The following is a 23,670-nucleotide window of genomic DNA, read 5'->3' as shown; positions in this document are numbered from 1 at the left end:
GAGACTTGCTAGTCATTGGGATCATATCTGAGAAAAAGACTGCTTCGAACTAAAGTCTAGTGTAGGGCAAGAGGAATGAGGAAACTGACCAAAAACAAACAAATGAACAGAAAAAACAACCAGGAAGTATAGGGTGCATATGGAAACTCATGACAGGAATGCGAGAGCTTGTAAAAGACTCTAGACATGGGGTGTGTAAGCTGTCATCTGAAAGTTCAGGAAACAGCAAGGAACGAGATGAAGGAGGTGGAGTGTGGGGAGAGCTGAGAAGCTGCCGAATCTGTTAGGCTAAGGTTAGCCCTAACTGAGGAAGTGGCTGTGTTGATTTATCATAACAAGCCAGCCAGGGCACTACAAGAAGAGCAGACAGCTCAAGTGAATTAAAAGCCATCCAAGGCATTCTGCCAAGTCCTATTAAATCCGTTTCATTGAAGATACAGAATAAAGAGTGAATGACGTGGCCTTGTTATGTTTCAAGATATGGGAGGAGAAATCATGCAGCTTTTCTTTTTGCAAGACTACAAGAAGAAAAAAAACCCAGATGACAGGCTGTGCTGTGTTTGACATCAATGAGTGGGCGTTTCTGTTTTTGATATTCAGCATCTATTCACCCTTCTTCTGACTTGAAAACACATTAGGGAGACAAACGCCTTCCTAGGAAAACAAGTCCACCCTGAGCTTCCCGGAGATGCTCAGAGCCTCATGGCTGCCATGGATGCATGCCCAAGAACATGCTTCCAGAAGTTCTCACGCTGGACCACAAATCCTCTGTGAGAACAAGTTGAGTCTGTCAACTCTGGGCCAGCACAGAGTGAGAACCCATTAACTATCTGCCGCCTAAGGACGTAGAGGTAGGGTTGGTAGGACAGGCTTGAAATGAGATTGTCTCGGTTCAAAACCCTTCTTGCTTAAGTAACTTTGGCCAAATTGCTTACCTTTCTAAGGCTCCGATTCCTCATCTGCAATATGGGAATAATAAAATATTTACATGATGACAATACTGTAGGCTATTGTACACAAAGTATTCGACACTAATTGATGTTGGTAATTATTACTGAAGGAGGAAAAAGAAGAATTATGTAATTAATCATAGCCTCTCCTCTCCCCTCCCTTCAACACTGCACTTTACTTCTCAGATGAACAACAGATGCCCACTGATGGGCGGGTTTTAGCTGGTGAATCTGGTGGAGAGGGAGTTGTTCATTTTGCAGGCATTGCTTGAGTGCCAACTGCATACTGGGCATTGTCCTGGTGCTAGGACAAAACATGGGCTCTTGTGGAGCTGGGCTTGTGGTGAGAGGCGTGGGGAGAGGAGGAAGCCCCTTTTCTAGAGGCTGTACCGCACGGAAGTTGGCTGCTCTTTGCTTTATGCGTACACTCCCAGGTTCTTACAGCCAGCTGAACACTGGGAGAGTACCGGATAAGATGCGCAGCTCAAAGAGCTACCTAGGGATGGAGAGTTGGGATTTGAGCCTGGGCTTAGTGTTTTGGAAAAGGATATATGGCCTGGCAGGGACCACATTTGCACAGTGAGGAGGAAAGAGAAGAAATTTAAATAAATAAATAAATAAATATATATATATATATATATATATATATATAATATTATATATTATAACTACTTTTATTTATTTATTTATTTTTTTAATTTTATTTTTTATTTTTTTTTATTTTTGGCTGTGTTGGGTCTTCATTGCTGCGCACTGGCTTTCTCTAGTTGCGGTGAGCAGGGGCTACTCTTTGTTGCAGTGCGCAGGCCTCTCATTGTGGTGGCTTCTCTTATTGTGGAGCACGGGCTCTAGGGTGCGCGGGCTGCAGTAGTTGTGGCACGCGGGCTCTAGAGCGCAGTCTCAGTAGTTGTGGTGCACGGGCTTAGTTGCTCCGCGGCACGTGGGATCTTCCTGGACCAGGGCTCGAACCCCTGTCCCCTGCGTTGGCAGGCGGATTCGTAACCACTGCGCCACCAGGGAAGGCCTATAACTACTTTTAAAGCTGTCAGAGATTAGTAAAAAAGGCTGGAAGGAGAAATACCAAAATGCTAATGGTAGTTGGGTTAGGGTTTTGGAATGGGAGTAGAGGCAATGTTCTTCTTTTCTCTATATTCAATTTTTAAAATGTGATTGTATTACTTGCATGATTTAAAAATGACTAATGGGGCTTCCCTGGTGGCGCAGTGGTTGGGAGTCTGCCTGCCAATGCAGGGGACACGGGTTCGAGCCCTGGTCTGGGAGGATCCCACGTGCCGCGGAGCGGCTGGGCCCGTGAGCCACAACTACTGAGCCTGCGCGTCTGGAGCCTGTGCTCCGCAAAAAGAGAGGCCACGATAGTGAGAGGCCCGCGCACTGCGATGAAGAGTGGCCCCCGCTTGCCACAACTGGAGAAAGCCCTCACACAGAAACGAAGACCCAACACAGCCATAAATAAATAAATTTTTAAAAAAATGACTAATGAATCTGACCAAGGAAAAAAAGAGCTTGAAACCCACATTCTAGGACCAGCACTTCCACTAACCAGGTGTGTGGCCTGGGGGTGGTCACTCCTCTGGTGCCCCAGACATCCCAGCGTCTGTCCCCAGTTCACCCTACAGCTCTGTTTCCATGTCTCTCCCCCTTTTGCAAACCTTCCTTGCCCTTCCACAGACTCATCTAGTGTCACTGTCTCTCCAAAGCCTTCCGAATATCTACTCTGACTCACCGCCATCCTTCCTGTCCGCACGCAGCTCCCCCATTATTAGTGCTTCTTTGTTGAATACTTGCTAAGGGGTCACTCAGCTATTCTCTCTATATGTTACCTGATTCAATGCTCAAAATAATTCAGTGATGCCCGCAGATATTTTTAAGCCGACTCTATAGAAGAGGAACTTGTCCTTCAGAGAAGTTTTGTTACTTGCCCATGTGGCAGGGATCGCTCAGGTCTACCTGATCAGAGAGACTGTGTTCTTTTTTTCTTTTTATAAAATTAACTTTTTGATCATTATTTCTATTGCTATAACATTATGGTTGAAGAATATGGGCAATTGAATTTCCACTTTGGGAAATATGTTGAGGCTTTTTTTTTTATTGAAATACAGTTGATTTACAATTTTGTGTTAGTTTCAGGTGTATAGCAAAGTGATTCAGTTATGTATATGTATTTCTTTCAGATTATTTTCCATTATAGGTTATTACAAGGTATTGAATATTGTTCCTTGTGTTAATGGTTAATCCTCATTGCTCATCTATTTTATATATACGTAAGTATGTATCTGTTAATCTGTAACAGAATGTATCTGTTAATCCCATACTCCTAATTTATCTCTCCCCCCTCCCTTTCCCCTTTGGTAACCATAAGTTTTGTTTTCGATGTCTTAATTCCTGCAGACCTAGTCTCAAGCAAACCCTGGTCTAGTTGGAGAGGACACATTGAAGAAATTCTCTGGTCTGGGTGATCCACACCAGAGCTTTTGGGTTCTGTATTGTCCCAGGAGATCCACTGGCATCTGTGTTCTTCTGCTAGGAAAGTGTACAACTTGGAGACCTAACTCAGTTTGGGAGCTCAGTGGGGTCAGGAAAGGCTTTCTGAGGAAGTCACATTGAAGGAGATCAGCAGGGGTTGGGTAGGGGTGGGGACGAGTTGCGGAGGTAATGGCATCTGTGAAGGCCCAGCATCAGGGAAGAGCTTGGGTTGGTTGGAGACAGAGAGAAGGGCCCCAGGACTGGAGTGCCATAGGGGCTGGGGGGCGAGGTGCCCCTGGAGGCTGGAGGCTACCATGCCTGCTTTCTGTGTCTAGAGCAAGCGGGGAGTTGGTGTGGGTAAAGTATCCAGAGTTAGGTTTCAAAAGCTACATCTTCACAAAGCGTGGCTTAAAAGAAGGAAACCCTCGCTGACTGGCCTCTTTTTAGATTTCTGACCCCTTAACAACACCCTGGGAACCTCTGATGTCCCCACCCCATCCTCCCTCCTGGTCTCCTGAGCTGCACTGGCCCCACCCACTTTCAGCAGGTGACTTTCTCTATTCACTGAGAAGCAGTCAGAAGCGACTGTCCACGCGTCGTCGCTGTCAGCAAATCCACCAGCCCTCCTCCAGCAAATCCACCAGCCCTCCTGCCGTAAAGCCATGTCCTCTACCTTCCTTCCTTGAGGGTGGAGCACCTGCCACACCAGCTCATGCCTGGGATTCCTCTCACCTACACGCGAGCTTTTCTGCTCCAGCAATTTCCCCTCTCCTGCATTATCAGTTGCCTGTTCACTGGGTTATACTGTCATCCTACAAACACATTATACAGGTCTCTGCTCAATATCATGTCCTCAGTTCCTTTCGACAAAAAAGGCTCTTCCAAAAAAAGTCAACCAACTTACTGAAGCCACCTTCTCTTCTCACATACTCTCATCAACCTACTCGCATCCGGCTTTGTCCTTGACATTCCTCTAAAACTGCTCTTGCCAACTGCACCAGTAACTCCCAAGTGGCCCTCCCTCTGGTGTCAGGGGTCGCTCTGCCCAGTTCTCTTTGCAGGAGCTCTTCTCATCTTTCTGACCTCTCTACACACATGCCCCATGGTGGAACCCTTTCCTTCTGTGTCCGCAGACACTCTCTACATGATCTCATTTATCCTCTTGGCTTTAAAAACTAACTATATGTGAAAGGCTCCCTTATTTATGTCTCCAGGGCTGACCTCTTGCCTGAATACCAGATACTTATACCCAATTAGCTACTCAGTGTCTCCTCTTGGGGATCTAATAGGCATCTCAAACTTAACACCTCCAAAACCAAATTCTTGCTTCATGCCTTTTCCCCCAAACCAAATCTATTTCACCCCTAATTCTCTCTTTGCTATTCATGGCAATGCTGTCCTTTCTCTGGTCAGTTACTCAAGCCAAAATTCCTGAAATCATCTTAGACCCCTCTCTTTCTGGTAAACCCCACATCCAACTCATCGGTAAATGCCATTGCCTATGCTTTCAAACTACATCAAGAATCCAACTTCCTTTATTCTTTGTTGCTCTTATTACTACTCTCCTGGTTAAAGTCATCATAACTGGTCTCCATCTTTCTATCCTTGCTTTCCCACATTTTATCCTCAATGCAGAAGCCAGATTAAGCCTTTAAAATGTCATGCCTGATCAAGTCACTCAGTGACCTTGAATAGGTTAAAAATAAAATTCACAGTCCAAGAAGTCCTATCTTGTCCAACAGGGCCATGGGTGACCTGGCCTCCTCCTACCCTCTGAACTTCTCTCCTGCTCTGCCTCGCTCACTCTTGTATCCCAGCTCCAATGGCATGCTTGCTGCTCCTGGAACAGGCCAAGGGCTTTTCTGCCTCAGGGTATTTGCACCTGCTCTCCCCTCTGTCTGGAAACTGTTTGCCCCAAGAAGTCTCTTGGCTTGGTCTTCCACTTGCCCTAGGTCTCTGCTAAAATGTCACAGATGCTCCTAGTGCGAGGAAACCCTGAGAGAGGAGATGCAGGGGGCATCTGGGAAAAGCTACTGGATTATTTATTGAACCACTACTTTGAGTACTTACTGCATGCCAGACACTTCCCAGCAACACCTCATGGATTACAAAACTGCATCCCCTCCGCAGCCTCAGGGAGCAGGTAGGAATAGCTAACACTTAGTGAGTGCTCACCACGTGCCAGGCTAAACACTTCCTAAATATGAGCTCATTTAATCCTCCTAACAACCCCATGAAGTGAGTACTGCTATGGTGTCCACTTTACATCTGAAGCACAGAGAGGTCAAGTAACTTACCCCACATCACCCAGCCAGAGCTCAGTTTGAACCCATAGCTTAATCTGATGCCGATGGAGAGAAGGCATAAGGCTTAAGTAGAGCCTTTACAGGGGGCTGAGCAGGTCTTCCTCAACGTTATAAGTAGAGGTAGAGCCTTCCTTTGCGGGCAGAAGGCATTGCATGTACACAGGTGCGGAGGCAGACAGTCGCCTTGACGCTGTCCAGGAAGCAGGTGTGGGTAAAGTGTGAAGTGCGGCTTGATCAAGGGAGCCAGCTGAGGAGTACAAGGCTGCACTCCCGCTGTTCTTTGAGCGCCTGCCAAGTAAGGTCAAGGTGGTGGCTCTCTGCTCAGGAGTCGGGAAGTGAGCGGCTGTAGTAGGTGCTGAAGGCTTTTTAAGACCTTGAAATCCTTGTTGGTCGAGCGACCGCGATCGAAGAACTTTGAAGGAGGTGAGAGGGGTGGGAAAGGAAGCGGAGGAAAGGCAAGTGAGAGATAAAGGGGAAGTGCAGTTTCAGAACCGGGCTAGCTCTCTCCTCCCTGCCTGCCCAGCCTCCAGCAGCCTCTTCTCCAACTTCGCCCGGGCGACCCGCGTTGGACCCCATGGCCGACCCCAGACCCAAGAAAGCCAAGATCTGTCTCTGCATGTTTCTATGTCTTCTGGCGGCGGGGGTCATCGCGGTGGTGGTCGGAATCCGGATGCGGCGCCGCTCGTCCGAGCCCATGAAGTGGAACGGGACGGGCAGCACTGCCCATTTTCAAGAAATCGTCCTGGAGCGATGCTACAACTACACGCAGTTGGTGCAGCCGGCGCTCAGGTGGGTTGGCGTCTTTGGCGCATGGCGGGGCACCGCGCGCGGTGGTGGCCGGGCACAGCCGCGCACAGCCGCCCAGGGCGCTCCGAGTAGCCGTCTGGATTGCCTGAAACAAAGCATCGAGTGTTGCGCAGAATAAGCTGGGAAGTAAAAAGTTGCTTCTCAGGCTGCCAAAGGCAGTGCAGGCGGGCAGGGGAGCCGCGATTTTCATCTGTGTGCCTGAGATCAGTTCCGCCTCCAAACACCCGCGATCCCAGGGGATGAGCCCTGAGACGCATCAGGGAATTCCTAAATTTTACGTTTGTATCTCTTTTCTCTGACACTAAAAAGCTTGGTTCCTAATAACATTAATATAATTATATATTCGCTTTCATATATACAAATAATTATAGGTATGTATGTATTATTATTATTATTACTAACAAAATGTCTAAATGTCTTTATGGTTCTTTTTGTCCTTAGGATATAGTATATATCCACTAGTGATGAATAGTGATGTGTAGAGCATGTACCACTGTCTGACACCTTATTTAAGGGATCCTTCTGGCTGCGGGGTTGAAAATAGATGGTAGTGGGGCAAGGATAGAAGCATGGAGGCCATTTCGAGTTCTTGTAGCAGTTCAGGTGAGAGGTGATTGCGACTTGGATAGTGATGGATGGTGATGAGAAGGAGAAATACTCTGGATACATTTTGAAAGTAGATTTCATGTGATTTCCTATGGACTAGTGTATAGGATGTTAGAGAAAAAGAAGAAACAACAAAAACTCCAAGATTTGTGGGCTGAGTTACCAGAAAAATGAATTTCCATTTGTCAGAAAGGGAAAGACAGGGATGAAGCAAGTTGGGAAAGGAACCACCGGTTTGGCTTTGTACATATTAGTTTTGCAATGTCCATTGTCATTCAAGTGCAGATATTGAATAGGAAGCTGGTTTCTATGAGTCTAGGGTACTAGGGAGAGGTCTGGGCTGGAGATATAAATGTGGAAGTCAACTGTGCATAGAAATTCAAGCAGATGTTTCATAAGGAGGAAGTGTTAATTGTCTTATTCAAGTGATTCTGACTGGTTAAGTAAGATGAAAACTGAAAATTGACCAATGGATTGATGACTTTGACAAGATCAGTTTTAGAAGAGTGGTCATGGTGAAAGCCTGCCTGGAATGGATTCAAGAAAAAGATGGGAAGAGAGGAATTGGAGACTGTACATAGACAGCTCTCGCCAGGGGTCTTGCTGGAAAGGAGAGCAGAAATAGTGTGCTGGTTGGATGGATAAGGAGAGATTCAAGATGGAAGAAATTGGGGCTTGAGAACCAGCTTCTTTAAAGTCCACTGAGAAGTTGTCTAAGTAAAGAATGCTTCCTGGGCTTCCCTGGTATTGCAGTGGTTAGGAATCTGCCTACCAGGGCAGCAGACATGGGTTCGAGCCCTGGTCCGGGAAGATCCCACATGCTGGAGAGCAACTAAGCCCGTGTACCACAACTACTGAGCCTGCGCTCTAGAGCCCACGAGCCACAACTACTAAGCCCGCGTGCCACAGCTACTGAAGCCCGTGCGCCTAGAGCCCTTGCTCCTCAACAAGGGAAGCCACCGTGATAAGAAGCCCGCGCACCACAACGAAGAGTAGCCCCCGCTTGCAGCAACTAGAGAAGGACCAACTAGAGAAAGCTTGCATGTGACAATGAAGACCCAACACAGCCAAAAATAAAATAAATAAATTTATATATATATAAAAAAGAATGCTTCTAGATTTCTACAGTTTCCTAAGGTCTTTGACAATTGTCCTACCAATATAAAATTCAGCAACATTTTAAAAGTGACTCACCTTGGTCATTTTTACCAAAAAATTCAACTTAGTTTTCATAGAAAACATGTTTTTTTCTTTTTCCACTTATCCAATTTATTTATGAACAATTTAATGAAAGCATATAATTAAAGCAAAAACAAGCATAAACATATTCAAGAATAGGTAAATAAACAACCAAGTGAGTGAAAATGAAAGTTCTTGGGGATACTAGAAATAGCCTATTAATTGTGTAGAAGATAGGCAACTTGTACAGAGAGAACAGAAAGTGGTTCAGTTAAATACTGGTCAGTTAAGAGATTTTTCGCAATAAATGAATTTAGAAGTGGTCGTGCATTTTTTCTTGCCGTTAAACATCTATTTCTTGACTTAGACCTAGATCAGGTTAGAAAACAACCAGGACAAAATTTTCTTTAAATGAGCTGTGGTGGAAAGAACAGATGCAAGATGGTGAGAACAAAACAGGAAACTGAATGAGAGATGAACCAAGAATTGTTTTCCTGTGTGTTTGTGTGTGTGTGTGTGTGTGTGTGTGTGTGTGTGTGTGTGTTTCAAAGACTAAGGGCTTGGAAGGGAAGGATTGATTATATTCACGAGTTTTCATAGTTGATATGAGTGGGGAATAGGGACTCATCTTTTTCAAAAAAATATCACTAGTAAATACCTGCTCTGGAAGTGGGGGGATGATGAGAATCTTGTTATTAAAGACAAAAAAGAAAGTGAAAACTGAGGTCAGAAACTTGAAGAATAAATTGAGCATGAGAATGACATTCTTTTTTCTTCCAATGACATTTTTTTCTAATTATAAAAGTAAAACATGCCCATTTTAGAATACTTGGAAAAATACTTTTAAAATATAGCGAAGAATACAAAATCACTTACCCCCCCCAAGTGGAATTCTAAATAGTGGGGCATACCACATTTAAAAAAGAAAAAGTAAGGAGCTTCACAAGAGAAAGCTATATACCTGCTTAAATGAATGGCTTCAGCTTATTAGTTTTATAGACATAATTCAAATTTCTTCTACAATGAGGCATTTCAAGAATTGCTAAATTTAGTTCTCCACTTCTTACCTGCTGTATCAAACATGACATATCCACATAGCAGAAAGCTGCCTATATCTTTAGTCTTTGGATGTTTTGAAGCAATTAGTAAAGCTTGATTTGAAGAGATATTAACAATTCCCCCAACACAGTTGCTTGGCCATGGTCCATATTTGTCTTGATATAATTCAAAGGTTTGTTTTCTCTTATTATGACTAATAAGCCAATGTTATAAAGTCATTTCTGGTTTTGGTACCTCATGGTGTAAATATTGTGAAATTCATAATAAAATTGCTTCCTGCATTATCTTGGTTTCTAGGAGTAAACATCTGTTTATGAATTAAGTTGTCTAGAGCAGTAATGAAATCTCCTTGGGGATTCTTTAAGAGTAAAGAAAGACGGAAGACATACAGTTGAAACTGGGAGAGATTTAAAACTACAAAAGAATATGTGAGACTTAGATGAAAGACAATTAATTGCATTTTGGGGATCTGATTTCATGTTTTAATACTTCTTGGTAAAAATTTTAAAAGGTACTTTGGAAACCAAGGTTATGAACATATCCCTTTACAGCTAAAAATTGTACTTTTTGTATTTGACAGGTCTAGTTTTCTTCATTCTTCCTATTCAAGGGACCACTTTCTCCTTCTTCAATATTCCTTACTCCCCAGTTCATATCTCCTCTCCATTCTTTTCTTTGAAAAAATTAAACGTGTTAAATTATGAAAATGTTAAATGCACTGAAATATTCATGGAACAATGTTACAACTAGCCATTTACGCATTGTGCAGAATTAACAGACAAAAAAACTTTTGTCACATTTCTGTCAGATCTTTTATTCCCTAGTTTTAAAAGAAATAACATGCTATAGATAAAAATCAGAATACATCTCCCCTCAATTTTCTTTTCTTCTTTCTCAGAGGCAAATACTTTGTTTCACTTGTATCTTTCTAGAAATGTTCTCTGACTGTATAAGCGTATATTCATATATTCTTTTTTTCTATACACATCCTCTCTTCTCTGTCTCACTTTTTTTTCACTTAGCAGTTTATCTTGATTATCAGTGTAGTTCTGTCTCATTCTAATAATATTCCACTGTATAGATTTACCATATTCTAGACTTGTACTGATGGACGTTTAGGTTGTTTTAAAACTTTTGCAATATATTTCAAACCATGCTGCAATAAAATACTTGGAGAAGTAAGATAGAATCCTAGAAGCAAAATCACTAAGTCAAAAAGTATGCCATTTTACATTTTGAAAACGTAGCCAGATTTCTCTTTATGAGGCAATTCTCTTCATGAGGCAATGAGAGTTTATTTCCTCATACATTCACTACACAGGATGTTTTCAAACTTTCTGATTTTTGCCAATCTGATAAGGGAAGATGCTACTGAATTTTAATTTTAATTTGTATTTATTTTGTGTTTTTGCCCTGTAGAATAAACTTTGCTTTTTCTACTTACCAATATGTTTTGGTGATTTTGATTACATTATTTTAAAGATTTATTCATGCTGCTATATGAGCACTAGTTCATTAATTTTAACTGCTGTATAGTACCCTGCTGAATGACCGTATCCTACTTATTAATAGATTCCCTTATTCTCAGTTTTTGCTGACATAAACAATGCTAAAACATACATGTCTATTTGTGCTTGTGATTTTTTTCTAAGATGTTTACCTAGAGGCAGAATTCATAATTCTAATTCATAGAGTATGTCATTTTCACCTTTACTGGGTGTATTAATTTGCTAGAGCTGCCACAACAAAGTACCACAAACTGGGTGGCTTAAACAGTGGGAATTTATTGTCTCACGGTTCTGGAGGCCAGAAGTCTGAAATCAAGGTGTCAGAAGTGTTGGCTTTTTCTGAGGGCTGTGAGGAAGACTCTGTTACCTGACTCTTTCATTTCTAGAAGCCTTGGGCATTCCTTGCCTAGCAGATGATGTTCTCTCTGTGTCTTCACGTGTTCTTCCTTCTGTGTGTGTCTGTCTCTGGGTCCAAGTTTCCTCCTTTTCTAAGGACCCTGGTCATATTGGATTAAGGGTCACCCTTACTCTCACCTTAATTTGATCTTCTGCAAAGATCTTATTTCCAAATAAGGCCACATTCTGAGGGACTGGGAGTTAGGACTTCAACATCTTTTAGGGGACACAATTTAGCCCATAACAATGGGTGTACCAATTAAGATGCCTTTGGCTGCAAGTAAAAGAATACTCAACTGTAAGAGGTTTAAAGCAAGAGATTTTTTATATATACACATAATAAGCTATCAGAAATGGGGTGGTCCTTGGGTAGGTTCAGCAGCTCACTGATGGCCCAGGACCTTTCACTCCTCCATCTCCCTAGGGTGACTTTCATCCTTGGGCTTCTTGTCACAAGATGGCATCTGCAGTTCCAGGCATTATGTCCTTAGAGAGTGATACCCAGGAACAGAGAGCAGGAGGATGGGCAAGAGTGCCCTCCTTGCAAGTCTCTTTATCAGGAAATAGCATCTTTCCCAGAAGCCCTTCCTCAACTGCCTCTGTGCTTCCCCATGAATCTCATTAGCCAGAATTGGCTCACATGGCTGCCCAAACTGTAGAGGAGGCTTTCAAAGTGAGTATTTGATATTTGGAATCACTATGATAGGAGACATGCTTTGCCAGTAGGGAAGAAGGGTGAGGAATATCTATTTGGGTTGGGAAGCAACAGTGTCTGTCACATTACATATGGCCAAACAGGTCTCCAAATTTGTGGTATCAATTTCCTTTCACAAAAGCAGTGTGAATTTACTTGTTACTGTACATCCTCACCAGCACTTGGAATTGTCAAACAATTTTGCTCATCTCTTTGTGGCTCTAATTTTTGTTTCCCTGATTACTAACATAATTGATCATTTTTTAAATGCATTTATTGGTATTCTGGTTTCTTCTGCAAAATGCCTATTTTTGTCTTTTGCCTTTTTTTGTATTGAATTGTTTTTCTTCTTTATACGTTCAGGATTCTAATTTTTTGTCAGTTATGTGGATTGCAAATATGTTCTCCCAATCTGTGGTTTGACTCTTGACTTTATTTATTGGGTCCTTTGTCTTAAAGAAGATTTTAATGTAATCATATTTATCTTTTATAGTTGTGCCTGTTCCCTCTTTCAGACTATATTCAACAAAGCAGTCAGAGAAATCTTTTGAAACTTAAGTGATATCATGTACCTTTTGTGCTCAGTATCCTCTATGGCTCCTCAGTGAGTAGAAGCTTATGAAACTCTGCTCAGTGGGGCAACATCACCTTTCTGACCTCATTTCTATCTACTGCCCACCTTGCTCACTCTGCTCTAGCCACACTGGCTTCTCTACTGTTTCTTGAACACACCAAGCACTCGGGCTGTTGGGAAGGTTGTTCCTTCTGCCCAGAACGCTGTTCGCTTGGATGTCTGTATGGCTAAGTTCTTTGCTTCCTTCAATTCTTTGCTGAAAGGTCATCTACTATCCTCCTTGTTTAATGCCAAAACCAGACACCTCCTCCCCCGTAACCTCTGACACCCTTATCCCATTCTATTTTTCCTTTTCTTCATAGAATTTATAAATTTCTAGTATACTCTATAACATTCATTATCTTTATTGTCAGTCTTGCTGAAAATTGGTTTATTGTCAGTTTTGCTCTGGTAGAATGGAATTCTCACAGGACAGAGACTCTTGTGTATTTTGTTCAGTGGTGTATCTTACTTACTCATAAATGCGCCTGCAACATAGTATATGCTCAATAAATATTTGCCAGATTGATGAATTAATGATTTCTGAGCTTTCCTTCAGCCGGAAGAGTCTGATTTTAAGACCCTACTTAGGGAAGTCCGAATTGCCTCAGTGAACGCTAACCATTACTCTCTTCTTCCACTAGGTGGCAGTCTTCACCTTCAATGCAGGCTTCCAGTAGCCTCAAATTTGAGACTTCATAGCTGAGTTAACCTGCACGTTTTCTTTGGTCCAAGACAAGCTGCCCTGCAGGACATAACAGCAGGACAATTCACAGACTGAGTGTAATTACCCCTTGAGATTCAAGTGCTTTTAGGGAAGAGGATTTGGGATGTGAGCACTTTCCCCGGGGAGCAACACATTATGAAGGTGATGTTGCTGCATTGATGGGGACTTTGAAATATAATTGTCACTTATGGGAAGAATGTAGGTTTAGAGAGAGGTGACATTACAGAGTTATAAAGCCTCAAGGAGGCTGACAACATACAAAATGGATTTAACCACCAAATATATCTTTTTTGTTTGTTTGTTTGTTTTCTTCGCTTTAGCATAAGACTTCAACACTTTCTGCCCCATCCCCTCTTACTCCACTTACTTTCTGTTCCTATTCTGGTCTTGAAATTCTCATGTGACCTACAGGGAAACGACAACCCCTCTGGGGTCTTGGGTCCTCCTTTCTGTTAGGACCCACTTCTTTCCGGGGATAGGTAGGGACATGACTTAACATTTCCTGTGGGACGCAGGATTGTTTAGCAGGAAGAGCAGGGTTTGGACATAAGGCAGCTGTGCCGCTTGCTGACTGGCTTTGGGCAAGTTACTAAGCTCTGAGCCACAGTAGCAGGGGATTGTACCCCTGCCCCCCGTGGGGCTGGTGTGAGAGTTAAATCGGATGCATACAGGTGAGCACCGAGCTCAGCGCCTGGCACATGGTGAGTGCTCTGTGGTGTTCGTGCCCCCTCCTTCCTCCTTCTAGCATGACTTCTGGGCACGGGAGACAACCTACCTAGGTGGGTCAGAGGTAGGGAGAAGGGGTGAGAAATGAACAAGAGGGAATACTCTCGGGGGATGGGTAATGGCATCTGCTGGAAGGAGCTGAGTGGAAGGGAGGGGCAGGACATCCCAGTGACCTTGAATCCTGACATCTGTGCCCAGCCTGCATGCATTGACCCTCAGGTCACTAGTTAAGGAGGCCAACAGAAAACAGCTATCAGATTGAGAGTCCAGCTCAACATGGAAAGTCGCTTATTAACAAATCATGCCTTTCAGAAGCTGCTCCCGGAGCTTGTCAGGCATAAACACTGATGAAGGTGTGATGATTTTTACAGACCTTTCGATTCTTTAATGTCCCATTCAGACTGCGGGTTACCGTCAATACCTCCCCCAAGCCCCAAGACCACCCACTACACTGTGGTTGAACAAGGTGGGTGTATCGCTCTTTGCAAGAAGACTGAGCGCTCACCGTAGGGACCCACAGGGGCAGGGGAGGGCTCTGTCTGAGGATGATAGAAAGGACTTGTAAGACTCAGGCTTATTTTATGAGATTTGGCAAAGGTTCGAGGAGGCTGGCTTTGCCTGGGGGTAATTCTGTGATAGGGAATCTTAATAAATCTTATCTATCAGGCTGGAAGAATGAAGCAAAGCTGAAGCTGTAACTGGTAAAGAAGCAGCAGTCACTCATATGAGCTACAATGAATGGATATTGGGTCACTTTATTTGTGTGTGTGCGGTTTGGACATTGCTTTTGTCTGTTCACATGGCGTGCTGTCATGGTCACACAGTGGCCTTACCTGATGTCACTGTCCTGGAGTTGTGGTCCACAGGAGAACACCAAGGCCTTCCTACCATTGCCAGGCCAGCTCCCACGTGTCAAGGGCTGAGTTTCTCTTTTTTCATCACCACCGTCTCCACACACATACAACCTGGTGCACTCTGGGACCCAGGGAGGAAGGAGCTAAAGTAGCTAAATTTACTTATTTAGGAAGAGGAATGCCCCTGAGGGAATTAAAGGAAGGCCAGTGAGCTGCTGGGATCTCCTTGACAACTGGCCCTCTGGGCAGATACACTAGTGATATTCGTTAGAATGAAGAGACTTTTATCTCTTGAATGCCCTCAGCAGGATGTCCTTGGTTAAAGGATCACTGATAGAAAATAAATGCAGTATCTGTGAGGTGTGAGTCTCTGAAAAATCATGGAAGCTGTAGAGTTCTCCGGAGAATAAAATGGAGATACCTCATCACTTCAGTGCTTCTGGCTGTGTGAGGAACCTTGCAAAACCTCATTTGGTAACTTCATCTATCATTCTGGGCCAGGAAGGAGGACAGAATGGACCCTGCGACCTGTCCTTGCTTTGTCTGAGCTTCTCAATGACCCGTCTCCTTGACATTATTCACAAAGTTTGATTCTGGGTGCAATCTGGGGTAAGTGAGAGTGTGATCTGACAATCCGATTTTGCTTAAGGATGCAAGGAAGTCTTTAAAGTGGAAAGAAAGATGCCCTGGAAGAGGTGCATGGCCCTAGCCCTCACCTCACCCCGTATTTCATGTCATTAGGTCTTGAGAAATGGGTCTGGGTCACCAACACTAAGTCTCGCCTGGTGTTGAACTGAACTAGATGAGGAATGAGAAATGTCATCTTTTGGGCCAGAGATGTGGGAGACGGCACAGAAATGGTAGGTGGCGACCACGGGGGTTTGGACCTGAGCTGTTCCCATGTTCTAAGACCTTCCAAGAGTCTCAAATGCTTGGTCTAACAGCTCAAGCAACTTGAAAAGAAAATGAAAGTTTTGCCATGCCCCCCATTGTAATATATGCTTATTATAGAAACATTCAAAATATGGGGAAGAAAAGGTCACAAAGCAACCCTTATACTCCTAGCAACCAGATATTACTATTTTTAAGACATGGTTTGATTACTGTGGGTTTTTTTCCACTTTTTAAAAATTGATTGTAATCGTACTGGCTCTTCAGTTAAAAAAATGTAACCTCTTCTTTTTTAGGTTACTTGCATAATACAAGAATCCATTTCTGTTGTAAGCCAACAGAAAAATACAGGATGAAAGCGGAAATTCCCCTTTATTTCTCTTCCCAGAGACAACTCCAGTGATCAGTTTGATGCCATTCTTTTTCTATTTCTCTAAGTTTAGGCCTACTTTTCCCACTTAATGTAAAATAAACATCACCCAAACTATTCCAAGCTCTGTATAAAAACTTTGTTCAAAGACTGCTTTATATTTCGCTGAGTACAGGCGCTCTATAAAGCATCTCCTTTTTGTTGGGTACAAGTCACTAATCACTCTGGAACCCACCAAAGAAAGCAAAGCCAGCAGGTGGTCAAAGAGAAACCCACAGAGGTTATAAACATGTATCAATTTTGCATGTGTCACAACAATTGGGGGAGAAAACAAAGAAAAATCATTCTCAAAATGAGGATACTGATTCACATTTAATCAAGTTTTTGTTTTTCTTTTTTAAATCTGTTTCTATCCTCCGTAGTAGAAAATGAGAAAATGTTCTACCCTTTATTGGGTTTGCAAATTTTAGTGCCTTGGGCAAGCCACCAGTGCTTTAGTTGTAATGAGTTTTGTTCTTTGTCTGCTCTAGACCTTGACATGAGTGTCTTGAAGATAGAAATGGTGTGTATTTATCTTTTTAGCCCTGTGTCTGTTGTGAAGCTAGCAGTAGGCCCTCGGTAAGTATTTGTGGAATGAAAGGATGGGTGGAGGAAGTAACCCAAGTGTCCATGATGGGTGAAGAGATAAACAAACTGTGGTGAATACCTACGATGAAATGTTATTCAGCCTGAAAAAAGAAGGACATTCTGACACATGTTACAACATGAACAGACCGTGAGGTAATTATGCTCAGTGAAATAAGCCAGTCACCGAAAGAAAAATACTGTCTGAGTCCACTTATAGGAGATAACTACAGTCTTCAAATTCATTGAGACAGGAAGTAGGAGGGCTGTTTCCAGGGGCCTGGGAGGAGGTGGGAATGGGAAGCTTTTGGAAAATTGCAGGTTCTGCTCTCTTCCCCTTCCCTCATCCTGCCTCGGTTGGTCCAGAGCCAGGCACTGTGTGTTTCCCAAAGCTCTCCAGGGGATCCTCATGTGTGGCCAGAGCTCACAGGACCCGGTGATGTCCAACAACCCTTCTGGGCCAGGTGACCATGAGGAGGGGCCACAGGCATGGCCTGAGCTCTCAGGAGCAGCCACTGGGCTCACGATCCCCTTCGGAGGGAAGGGCAGGCCGCCCTAGAAGTATCACAATTAAAACCTCTAATTTCGGAACAGAGGAGTTATTGAAGAGAAGAAAGATACTGAACTCTCAGAAATAGTTCTTACTTCTCCCACGCTGCCTCTTTAGCTAGAGACATCTGCTTCCATCCCCGCAGGATGCAGGGATCCTGAGGCCCTCTGTTTCCTCGAAACCAGCCTGCTTGCTCGAAACAGCTTTTGCTTGGCTGCCATTTGATTTGATGGAACGGTGCTCTACCCAGGAGGACAAAAATGAGGACTGTGGGCTTTGCAAATAAAAATAACTAAATTAAGGGCTCACATTTTTACAGCCACACTTGTGAACTTGAGGCCCATGTCTGCAATGACATGTATGAATGAGTACTGCTGACATCTCTGTACCCTCTGTCCTAATTTCTTTTTATTTTTATCTATCTATATTTCTTTTTTTTTTTTTTTTTTTTTGTTGGCTGTGCAGCGTTGTATGCGGGATCTTAGCTCCCTGACCAGGGATCAAACCCGCACCCCCTGCAGTGGAAGCGTGGAGCCCTAACCACTGGACCGCCAGGGAATTCCCTCTTTCTTTCTATCCATCTATCTTTCTATCTATCTACCAATTAAAATGCTTATTGCTCATCCATGGTGAAATGTTTACTTTCGATTTTTAAAAAATTTTTGTTGAGGGCTTCCCTGGTGGCGCAGTGGTTGAGAGTCTGCCTGCCAATTCAGGGGACACGGGTTCGAGCCCTGGTCTGGGAAGATCCCACATACCACAGAGCAACTAGGCCCGTGAGCCACAATTACTGAGCCTGCGCGTCTGGAGCCTGTGCTCCGCAACAAGAGAGGCCGTGATAGTGAGAGGCCCGCGCACCGCGATGAAGAGGGGCCCCCGCTTGCCGCAACTAGAGAAAGCCCTCGCACAGAAACGAAGACCCAACACAGCCATAAATGAATAAATAAATAAATAAACAAAGTAAACAAGGGGTTAAAAAATAAATTTTTGTTGAAATATAGTTGATTTTCAATGTCGTGTTAGTATCAACCATACAGCAAAGTGATTGTTTATATATGTATATATTTATAGATACATATTCTTTTTTAGATTCTTTTCCATTATAGGTTATTACAAGATATTGAGTATAGTCCCCTGTGCTATACAGTAGGTCCCTGTTGGTTATCTATTTTATTTCTAGTAGTGTGTATATTTTAATCCCAAACTCCGAATTTATCCCTCCCCCCAGATTTTAAGGGTGAAAAGTGGCTTCATAAAGCCTGCCTCCAACCTTCTCATCACCACTCCCCATTTCCTCTTACTTTTGGGGCATGTAGGAGGCTCTGGTCTCAGACAGTGAAAGGGAAGATGGATGAGTTATAAACTCTTCCAAGGTCTGTTTCAACTCTGATGTTCTAAACTCTGCTCCTCCTAAACAAGGAACTCTGTTTAATTTTTAACCTGGGGTTTCTTGAATCCTTAAGGTAATGTGTCTTGAAGGGGTCTATATACCTAAAAAGCATAAAAATCTTCTTGGAGGTCTGTGAGTTCTCCCGTTTTTGGTGGTGAAAGCATCTGGTATATGGTAGGTGCCCAGCGCGTGGTGATTTCTCTGAACTGCCAGCTTTTTTGTGGTGGAAAATTCTCTTGTCCTTCCACGTCAAGGAGATGTCTCTCCTCTTCCACTCTTTGTGGCTGAGGAGGGAGTTGGGATCAGAACAGGAAATTCCTGAGAGGGCCACTGCATTACATTAATTGAAGTAAAACATGGTCCTCCAAAGTAAAACAGCCGCCAAACACCTTTGCTCTAAACTTCCTGTGATGGTGCCCCGTAAACGTGGACTGATGTCGAAGTACATAACGTAAGAACGTTTTTCTCTTAAATATATAATGTATGGGCAGAGCCAGGTGGATAATGGTTTCCCGGCAGAGCTTTTGCAGGCCAGCAGTGATGCAGATGAAAGGTCCCATGCATGTTGGGGAAGGGGAGGGGCGTCCATGAAAGAGCCGGGCCCGGGGGACATGCTAAGTGTTATCTCATTTAATCCTCCAAAACTTCCCAGGCATAGGAAGTTCTTATCTCCCTCTTACAGATGAAGATACCAGGCTGGAGCAGTTTAATAGCCTGCCCGGTAAGGCTGTAGCCATGTGGGAGGCTCCCACAGATTTGGGGTCCAGTCCCGCTCTACCACTTACTGATCACGTTACCTCGGGCACATTGGTTAAATTCACAGCCTCAAAGTTTCCTCTTTATCAGTAAAACGGGACAATGGTGGTACCTTCCTGGGACAGAGCCTGCAGGCCGGCCCCTTCTCTAGAATTAGAACTGTGCTTTCATGATTTTTTTATTTTAAATTTTTTGGATTTTTTTATTTCAATTTTTTATACAATTTTTAAAGGTTACTTTCCATGTACAGTTATTATAAAATATTGGCTATATCCCATGTTGTACAATACATCCTTGAGTCTACCTTACATCCAATAATTTGTACCTCCCACTCCCCCACCCCTATATTGCCTGTCCGTCCACCCCACTGGTAACCACTAGTTTATTCTCTGTATCTGTTGGGTCTGCTTCTTTTTTGTTGTATTCACTCGTTTGTTGCATTTTTTAGATTCCACATATAAGTGAGATCATACAGTATTTGTCTTTCTCTGTCTGACTTACTTCACTTAGCATAATGCCTTCCAAGTCCATTCATATGGCTCCAAATGGCAAAATTTCATTCTTTTTCATGGCTGAGCAATATTCCATCGTATATGTATACACCACATCTTCTTTATCCATTCATCTGTTGATGGACACTTAGGGCCTTCCATATCTTGGAACTTGTAAATAATGCTTCTATGAACACTGGGGTGCATGTATCTTTTCAAATTAGTGTTTTTGATTTTTTTCAGATATATCCCCAGAAGTGGAATTGCTGGATCATATTGTAGTCCTATTTTTAGTTTTTTGAGAAACCTCCATACTGTTTTCTGCAGTGGCTGTACCAATTTACATTCCCACAAACAGCATAGGATGGTTCCCTTTTCTCCACATCCTCACCAACATTTGTTGTTTGTGTTCTTTTTGATGATAGCCATTCTGACAGGTGTGAGGTGATATCTCATTGTGGTAAAACTGTACTTTTTGATGTGGAATGGCCATCAACATAAAAGGCTGCATTTCTCATCTTTCCTTGTAGCAAAGTGTGCCCGTGACTACATTTTACCAAATATGATAAGAGCAAATAGCAAGAACATCTTCTAGCACCTGTCCTTAAAAGGCAGCTGGCACATGCCCATTGCTGCTGTTACTTTTCCCTTCTCTTCCTTCTCCTCCTTTCTTGTCCCCTTTCTTTTCCCTAACCTTTCCTGCTGGCTGGAATGTAGTCATGATGGCTGGAACTGGAGCAGCTATTTTGGACTGAGAAGATGAGTCTCCAACATACACAGGGTGGCTTTGGTGTAAGGGCCTGTGTCTCACAGGTATCCTCTGATTCCTTGGCTTATCAGGAGGAATAATCCACTCGACTTGGCCAACCTGAGTTGGGAAGGCAAAAGACCCTCTGGAATGGCTGCTTTGTTAGTGCCCTGCAGGGCCAGAGCAGGCTCAGAGGGAATAGAAAACGAGGGGCTCGTCTTTACTCCCCCAGGTTTAGCTGCCTGACCTGGTACTGTACTTGGGATGCTGGGTCCAAAGGCTGGAGTTTGTCCTGATAACCGTGTCTGAGCACTCCCAGTGGAAACCCACTTCCTTCCCCCCAGGAAATGATGGGCTCAGGTGCACTAGTTAACACAGACACAGGAGGGAAGGTCCAGCTGCAATCTTCTCCAGCATCCCTCCCTCCCCTCCATGTCTGCTGCTTCGCCAGCCTGCCTTTTCACTGCCAGGGGCTGTTTGGAGAGGACGTGGGGTTGGAATTCCTATTTCAAAGACTTTGCTACATCTTTGGGGCTGGCACAGAGTTTTTCAGAGTGACTTTTTCAAAAACAAAAATCAGATGAGGCCACTTCCATGCTTAAACCTATCCACTGCCTTCCCACGGTAATTAGGTAAAATTTGAAATTGTTTCCTTGTCTGAAAGGCTGATTATTTTTTGATTTCTCACCACTGCTCCCCTTGTTCTTTTCTCACTTCCTCAAAATCAGCAAGTTCTTTTCTGCCTCAGGGCCTTTGCACTTGGAGCACCCTCTGTCTGGAATGCACTCCCTCTCAACATTTAGTCTCAGGGAGCCCTCTCCAGACCAGCCTCCCTAAAGTGGTCATTGCTTCAATATTCCCCACTGATTTCCTGCATACTTATCATAATCCATACTTATTTCGTTAGCTTATCTGCTTGTTTGTATACTGTCTGTCTCTCTAACCAGCGAGTAAGCCCCACGAGTGCAGGGACCTTGTAGGGCAGGGAGGGTGATGCTTATCTCATAAAACTGTTGTACACATGAGACGTGATGATGTATATGAACCACTTGGCACACAGATTTTTTGGGGGGTAATTATGCTCTAAACATATGTTTGAAATCTAATTATTCATCTTTTATTTTATTTCCCATGTTTTACCTCACAGAGATAGAGACTGCCAAAAGATCAGGGAGGCATTCAGGAATGCATTTATCTCTAAGGACCCCTGCAGTGCGACAGAGGAAGACTACCACCCACTGATGAAACTGGTGAATCAAACTGTGCCTTGTGACAAGGTAACTGGGTCAAGTTATGGATTTAAAAACTGAAGATAAAAGCCAAAGGGAAGAGGTCATGGGACCACATTTTGACCAGGATGAGCGAAGAGGAAAATCTGTATATTAGGATGTGGGCATGGTTGGCAGGGAGGGAGCTTGGGGTCCATTGGGAGACCAGGATGTCACTGGGATTTAGAACATCTGGGGACTGGAGGTAAGAGAGAGAACTGGGGACAGAGAAAGAGGAAAGGAGAGTCAGCCAAAACTCAGGCAAAAGAAACCTAACACAAACCCCAGCCCAACCCAAACAAAAATAATCCACCTTATAGAACTGCAAAACTCTCCCTGACCTCCGATGATGATGATGATTATGATGATACCAACAATGCCATTTTGCATTTGCTGAGTGCCTTGTTTTGCTTACAAAGGACTTTCTGAACCCTTATCCTGTTAGGTTTTCACAGTCAACTTGTGGAACAGGTAGATCAGACATCAGCAATCCCATTTCACTAGAGAGAAAACTGAGGCTTGGCAAGTTTAGGTGACCAGTGATTACTCAAGTTTGATGGTCTTGAAAGTGACCAGCTGAAATGTAAATGGCCCAAGATTTAGAGCCAGAGAGGCCTGGGTTTTAATACATTAATTATACTGGAAAAGGTCTGTAATGGAGTGCATCTTTTCTAAAGTCAGTGTTTAAGGTGAAAATTCAATGTGCCCCAAATCATCTTCACGAAGCCCTTAAGCCAGTCACAAATTACAGAGTCTCCTCCCATTGTTAGAGCTGGAGCGACTATGGAGCTCCGGTGGGTACACCAAGCCCAAAGCCCTACACAGAGTAGCTGCTGGTAAATCATCACCAGGGGACACTGGCTGAATAAGTGACTGGCCACAGACACGGGACAAGCATCTTATTTGCATTGTCTCATTTCATCTCAGCATCTCAGGGGTTCCTTACAATTATTATCGATACCATTTTACAGATGGGGAATGTGAGGCTTAGCAATTCTTTGGTTGTCCAAGGTCACACAGCCAGTGAGCAGTGATGCTGGGTTTCATAAGGCAGCATGACTCCAGGGCCCCGGCTTCAAACCTCCACTGCCTCCCACTAAGAATGATTAGATCCATGGAGCAGGAGATTGTTCTGAAATTTGACTTTCTGCACCTTTACACAGGACCCTGCAAAAACTCACTGTATTTGTTCTTTTCCTTTTTTTGTAAGAGGATAGGGGAGATTTCAGGAAAAAAAAGCAGGGGTTATGGAGCTGTTTAAGAATCAAAGGACACTTCTCCCAGAAAATAGCACTTAGAAAAAATTGTTTTGCCGAGAACTTTAGGAATTTGGAACTACCTAATGCCTCCCCCAGATGTGTTTGGAGCTTAGGTTTATTATAAGATTTTGATCAGTGGCTTTCAGACTTTTTCCCTGCAATCCAGAATAATAACTTCATTTTACATTGTGCCCTAGAGAACACACACACACACACACACACACACGCCCTCCACACATGTACTCTCTCTCATTCTCACACACAGAGATCCGTGAAACCCGCAACACTTACTCTTACTATAGGTGATTTATTCTGATGTTTCCTATGTTTTATTTCATTTAAAAAGATGCAAATTCAGTGGAGTTTTTTTGACTTAGTAAATTGATCTCAATAATAGATTGTGTTTATTCTCTC

The 23,670-nt window shown here is 43.4% G+C and overlaps 1 protein-coding gene and 1 long non-coding RNA gene across 5 annotated transcripts in view; one reads left to right on the top strand and one right to left on the bottom strand.

Moving 5' to 3' along the window:
• Window positions 1–23,670, bottom strand: part of LOC309627520 — a 92,276-nt gene that overhangs the window by 20,019 nt on the left and 48,587 nt on the right. The window contains exon 1 of one of the 3 annotated variants that reach the window (XR_014243782.1): window positions 5,732–5,821. The exons of 1 other annotated variant lie outside the window; for it this stretch is intronic. This is a non-coding gene — a long non-coding RNA (uncharacterized lncRNA). Of the gene's footprint in view, window positions 1–3,972; window positions 4,076–5,731; window positions 5,822–23,670 lie in introns of those variants that run through there. One more of the 3 variants, XR_014243783.1, reaches the window with a different exon arrangement.
• CD38 (CD38 molecule) overlaps window positions 1–23,670 on the top strand; it is a 55,732-nt gene that overhangs the window by 15,760 nt on the left and 16,302 nt on the right. The window contains exons 2-3 of one of the 2 annotated variants that reach the window (XM_082389542.1): window positions 6,264–6,529; window positions 21,877–22,006. In XM_082389542.1, the coding sequence (XP_082245668.1) occupies window positions 6,315–6,529; window positions 21,877–22,006 (345 nt within the window). In that variant the 5' untranslated portion in view covers window positions 6,264–6,314. Of the gene's footprint in view, window positions 1–5,737; window positions 6,530–21,876; window positions 22,007–23,670 lie in introns of those variants that run through there. The other variant, XM_082389541.1, reaches the window with a different exon arrangement.

Source organism: Balaenoptera borealis (genome assembly GCF_965194805.1).
Source record: "Balaenoptera borealis genome assembly, chromosome: 4".
Taxonomy (NCBI): Eukaryota; Metazoa; Chordata; class Mammalia; order Artiodactyla; family Balaenopteridae; genus Balaenoptera; species Balaenoptera borealis.
This window is presented reverse-complemented; position numbering and strand designations above follow the sequence as displayed.